The 6,000-nt window shown below is 45.1% G+C and overlaps 1 protein-coding gene across 8 annotated transcripts in view; it reads left to right on the forward strand.

Annotated features, from left to right (window-relative positions):
• Positions 1-6,000, forward strand: part of PMFBP1 (polyamine modulated factor 1 binding protein 1) — a 2,317,386-nt gene that overhangs the window by 422,781 nt on the left and 1,888,605 nt on the right. For 6 of the 8 annotated variants that reach the window (XM_078668626.1, XM_078668625.1, XM_078668628.1 and 3 more), the window contains one exon: positions 5,179-5,246. The exons of the other annotated variants lie outside the window; for them this stretch is intronic. In XM_078668626.1, coding sequence (XP_078524752.1) covers positions 5,179-5,246 — 68 coding nt within the window. The remainder of the gene's footprint in view (positions 1-5,178; positions 5,247-6,000) is intronic. 8 annotated transcript variants of the gene reach the window in all.

Genomic DNA, 6,000 nt, shown 5'->3' on the forward strand with positions numbered 1-6,000 from the left:
TAAAATGTGTTGCCTCTAATTCAGTGACTACAGACGAGTTGCATTCAATACCAGAGTGATTAGCAGCATTCTCAACAGATTTAGGTACACTTCATCAGACCAAGATAAGTTACTTTAGAACTCTATTAGTAGTTATACCTCAACCTAGCCGTCCGTGATATATGTACAAAACTGTCATTTCTTAGGGACTCCATGTCCAGACTTCCTAAAACACATGACTTCTTCCTACTTCCCTTTACAGGTCTTCTATGCAGAACCCCCCTCTGTTGGTGTAGACACATTTGATAAATAAAACTGTCCTACCTGCCATTGGCTTAGTGATTAATAGTTTGAACAACACTTCACTATGTTTAAAGTACAATGGGTTCTAGCAGAATCACCCAGCTTCATCACAAAATATTGGCCTGCTTTCGCCCATGCTTTAACTCCTTGTGTGCTGCCGTCGGCCAACCTCCCTAGTGCTGCCGTAGGCCAACGGCCGACGCAGCCCCGCCTACTCTTCAGAACGCCCGCACCGCGGCAGAAAAACCGCCCCGGTTAAGGCGTTAAGGCACATCAGTACTGTACAACCACACACACACCATATTCTAGAGAATAATCCACTTGAGCAATTTCTCCCTGACGAACTGTGAACCAAAGATTCTTTGAAACGCTGTCGGTCAGGTTCACAAAAAAAGTGTAAAAGTGCATGCGAAGGTTTGCATCTCCTTTTGAACGTGCATTTGCACTTTTTTTGTAGTTCACAAACATTCCCAGTAGTATGCCGGTAAAGCTGTGCCAGGCACAGGATTCCATGCGTACTACTCGGAATAGTATGCAAAATGTAACGTATTCCTCAGGCTGACATAGTCCCAGTGTTTAATTGTGCAGTTAACCCATGGGGAAATGCAACCCAATGTGCAAATGCACATTTTCTCATTCTTTTTTTCTCCGTGCCAGTACCATTTTCTGCGTGACAAAATTGTTTCTAAGTCATCCCTTCCAAGTTTGGATGTAATCTGTGCCTCTTCCCCATCATGTCAGGAGAGTTGTATCCACTCTTAGCTGGAGTAAAACTCCGACCATTTCCAAGGGGTGAAAGGGATGTGTTAGAATTTTGTAAATGTCCTAGAACTTCCAAATGTGTAGGCATTCACAAACGTACAAGCTAAACCATGCCTAGTTTCGCCCACTTCCCATAACTTGCAAGAGGTCTACCACTGTGTAATTATACACACTAGTGAATGAGGATTATGCAATAGTAAAACCATGTACAACCATAGGATTGCTGACTGGTATAAATAAGGCATTTTTGACCATAAACATACTTTTTTTGGACAAAAATGTTTGAGAGCCAGGCCCTTTGTCTACAAAGTATCAAGACATGTCCTCGCCCTTTGGCATTTCTTTTCAAAGCATCCATGTAATTTAAAATACTCTACAACACCTTAAATCACCCTAGAAATTAACTAGCAAATGCCAGTCCTGTACCTGAGACAAAGTATGGTGGAAGCGGTGGCACTTCATTACCCATCCACCAGGTTCAATAGATAATCTTGGTACTTCCATGCAACCCTGACAAAGCACTTACAGGCTAACACAATTGGCATACAATTTAAAACAGTTCAGAATTCTCCAGCAACAATTTGCAAACTAAGCAAAGCTGTTGATGTGTTAAGTAACTGATAATAAGATCATCCACTGTTACTTCCTCAAAGCGTTATCAAGCTACACAGCTCACAACTTTTGAAACTGTTGTCTTCTCCTGCATATAGTGTGAGAAAACACCCAATGTCTGCCTTTGTGTAAAGTAGTCATAGGGTTGTCTTATCAATTCGTCTTTGCACTAATATACCTCAGAACAAACCCATTACCCCTGCCTCCTACCACTTTAAAACTACAGATGCCCTTCTGCCTGCCTAAAACCAACTCCCATGGATACCCAGCTATCGACAGCAGGTGAAAACTGCCAATACTATGATGCATCCTCTATCATCAGGGCCATACTTAGTTTAAGTTGAGTACATACTTTCTCAAAAACGACTTTCATTCCCCCTCTGATTTTCCTTGGTTATTACTAGTTGTACTATACGACTCCTGCTAAACGCCACTAACAATGCATTTTCCACCTTCTATGTGAAAAATTGGCCCTTTGAGGCACTTGGGTCTTTCCTCCATGGGTCTTGTGACAACTTATTCGAAACTCAACCTCCTTCAACTGGGTATGCTGTTTGGGTTGTTCTAAGATTTTGTTTTCCATTTCGATCACTTTCTTCTGAACAAACCCTTTTTTTAAATTCACCTTTAAAATGATTGATAATCCCACCTAACAGTCCACAACCATGATTTGAGACCTGACCAATGCCTATTTCTGATGTTCAAAAATACTTCTTAACTTTTTCAGTTTGCTAAAGTTTTCTGCGTTTAACCACCTCTTATACCCAGTTGCTATCCTAAACAACTAAATAGACACCAACTACTCTGGCATTCTGAAGTCCTCTTTTACTGGCCACCTTGCTTCTTCAGGCACAGCTCCTCACCAACTCACACTTTTATTTTGGGCCCATAAACGTCCGACCTGTCCTGTTCTACACCTTACCAACACTCAAGCTGGAACTGCCAGGAACTGACGTATCCCCCGTCGGCTCTGTCTGCCACAGACTATCCCTATTCCTCCTGTTACGACGATAGGTTATAACACACCACACAATCGTCGTCTGCTGTGAATGGCAATGGCACTGGTCAATTTCCTTATACAGCCTCAATCCAACAAGGACCTAGTAGGCAAATGGACTGTACAGCTGTTGAGTGTGCCCTCAGAATGCTAAAGACTCTTGCTGCTCCTGGGGGCCATGTAGTGCACCCTTCTCTCTCGTCCTCACTTAAAGTGTATACTGTACTTGGTTTTGTTTTTGTATTTGAAGAGGTTCACCAGGTTTATTGCTTCCCTACTATATTTTAATGCTCCACGGTTGTTCCCTATCTTGTGTTGCAAGTGGAATGCTGTAGGGTTCCTAAATGTGATGGCACATGCAACTTATTATGTAATGGAAATTTGCCCTCGTAGAGTTAGGACAATCTTCCTAACATGTCTGGGTGTTGCATGTGTCTTTGGAGGAGTGCACCTTTGATGACTGCAGTCTTACCATTGGCTCTGGGTGCCAATTCATGTGATGTGTAAGTGCGTACATTAGCGGCCTGCTCAGACAGTAGAGCGAGCCTGCCCTTCTGGTCCTGCAAAAGCATAACCATGAATCTGAGCTTGCCTTTGGAGTTGCTCCAGCCCCCTGTCTGAAGTTCTCAGCAGTGCTGCCGTGCTCATTACGGTCTTGGGGCTCGTTATATTTTGCATATGATTATAGCCTTCGAAAGAACAACAGCGACATCTGCATGTGTCAGGGCGCCAAGGAGATGGGATGGAAAAATTCAGAATAGAAACCATGAATTAAAAGTCTGCCCCCTCCCCCTTAATAATTTTGACTCCCTTCCACTCTGATCATGCTACATGGACTGTACAGTACAATCACGCGAACTATACAGTACAATCACGCGAACAGCGCGCTTTGAATATTCATATCATAGACTACAATTTGCAAAGGTGGATGTTGAGGAATGTGCAATTCATATGCATTTCGATTTTAAATCATTTGCTGACTTCACAGGACCTACTCGGTTTTGTACGCACCTGGGGGAGGGTTTGGCCACGAGGATGGATGTGTAAGACTTTCCTTTAGTGCCTCGATGCATTACACAAGATTACAGCTCACCTCATTACCCCTTAACAGCACCTCGAGATAGAAACAACATAAGACAAAGCTAAACGGTACAAAAACACACGTCTTAAAGCGCTACAGACATTGTGCAATCAGGCACTGTTTTCTCGAGTTCCTTCCCTTATTCAAATATTACAAAGACCTCGCTTAGGGTGTTAAAGTGTAAGGGGACCACTGCACTCCCTCCCTCCTCTATGCCAGCCACCAAATTCTCCCTGCATTGCCCTCAGCGAGATCCGATCTCGTGTGTAATTGATTAATCACTTGAACACCGACCAACGCTCTCCTCTCTAGGGCAGGCGAGGACTTCCGAGGCGCGAGCGGCTCAGGAAGAACACGAGCTCAAGCGCGCGCTCAGCAGCGCCCGCCGCCGCGCTCCTTCCGCCCGGCTGCAGACCCGGAAGGCAGCAGGCGCCTGGACAGGCATGCACGCTCCAGAAACCAGGGCAGGGCACGTGTAGGCAACCATTTTCAGTGGAATTACCTTGATGAATTCAAAACAAGCAAGCAAGCAAGACGAGGGCTTCACCAGAGGCGAAGCCTTCTTGATCATAGCGTTCCCAAAATACCATAGATTCTTCTTGTATGCTCCTTTCACATCCCGTCGCTCATTTAACCTTCTCTGAAATGAGTAGCTCTCGTCGTCGGACCACCACTTTCAAGCTTTCAAAGCTAGACATCCTAGCCCAAGTAAATGAGCGATCTTTCATCAAGGCTGTGGCTCTGCAGCGTGTGACTCAGTGGTGCTGCGAGCTTATTACCACGTCCTCACCCCCCCCCAACTTGCACTCCTCCTGGGCAGGCTTCAAGTGCCCCATGCTAATGCGCTCTAATGAGATGCAAATGAAATATGCAGAAGCTCATTCCTCTGTAAAGATGATTAACCGTTGAAGACATTAACTGCCGCTGCTTGGCAGTCTGCAATAACCTTTTCCCACACATTTCCTCTGATGGTGGCGTTCCGCAAACCCTCTGCAGTTGGCAGACCAGTGGCCCGCACCCGTCTCTAAGTTCACCCCACTCGGACAGACGATTTGCCCTTGTTTGCTGTGTCGTTGTGTTTGTAATCCATCCATGCAATCGCGCCATGGCAATAAATTAGAAAAGCAAACATCGCTTCGGCTTAATTTTTCAATGCTCATTAGCCAAATCATTATTCCTTATTAACTGTGAAAGCGCTCTCATTAATGGAAAAAAATCCCAAAACATGTTGAGTTCGTTAATCCTCACAACAGAGCTCGATATAACTCCCATAGGACTTGCATATCCCATGTGAATGCGACACTCGCTGCTCCTTTCCTGATACCGCTTAGCCAACCAAATTTTTTTTTTAAAAAGCTTGTGTATGTTGTAAAATATGCTGTGGCAGCATTTTAACACCACCATCGTCTGATGTTCTCTTCCTTTTTCCCCTTCTCGTTTCCAGCGCCAGCTGTCGACTCAGTGCCCACTGCCAACTGAACACCTCCCTGGATCCACAGCATCAACGACCAAGTGAGTAGCAATCCATCCCAGAAAAAGAAGAGGAAAAAAACTTCCAAAAAGGAAAGGAATAAGACAAGACTAGGGGTTTCTGGGGCAAGATCATCCTCCTTGCTCTTTACCCCCTCCTGCCTGCAGGTTTCGCCAGAGGCCCCCAAGTACATAGGTCTTTCTGTAAGTTGGTGCTGATGTGTTTGCCATTGCTGCTTCCTCGCTCCCATCCTGGATGTGGTGAACAGGGTGCACATCGGCCTCATTCATCTCCCGGGTGATAGGCAGTGAATGTAGATAAATCTCTTGCTGCCTGCCTGCTTGCTGCTGTCGGAGCAAGATATCCACGCTGTTGTCTGTAACATCCTTACCAGTGTGTGTGCATATTTATATGTGTGTGTGTGTGTGTGTGTGTGTGTGTGTGTGTGTGAATGTATGTATATATAATTTGTTATGTTTTTGCATGTGTGTGTGCATGCATTTGTGCCTCACCATTCATCACCCTGTATGCATGCATGCATGTAGGTGTGTGGTAGGTTCAAGCAGACACCAAGTTTAGTGCCAGTTGTCTTGTGCCGGCTGTGGTCATCATACTTATCATACTTGATCCTGGACTTGGAGAGCTGTGTCTCTGTAGATGATTCTTTACTCCCTTCTTCTTCGCTTCTTGTGCTGAGACCGAATTGGCATCCTTCCCCGAAGGTTCTTCTCTTGGCGAGTGGCAGCTGCTGTGGCATACATTTGTAGGCGCTGGCTTCCTTGGCAATCCTCTTCC

This window comes from Lissotriton helveticus, chromosome 12 (assembly GCF_964261635.1).
Source record: "Lissotriton helveticus chromosome 12, aLisHel1.1, whole genome shotgun sequence".
Lineage (NCBI taxonomy): Eukaryota > Metazoa > Chordata > Amphibia > Caudata > Salamandridae > Lissotriton > Lissotriton helveticus.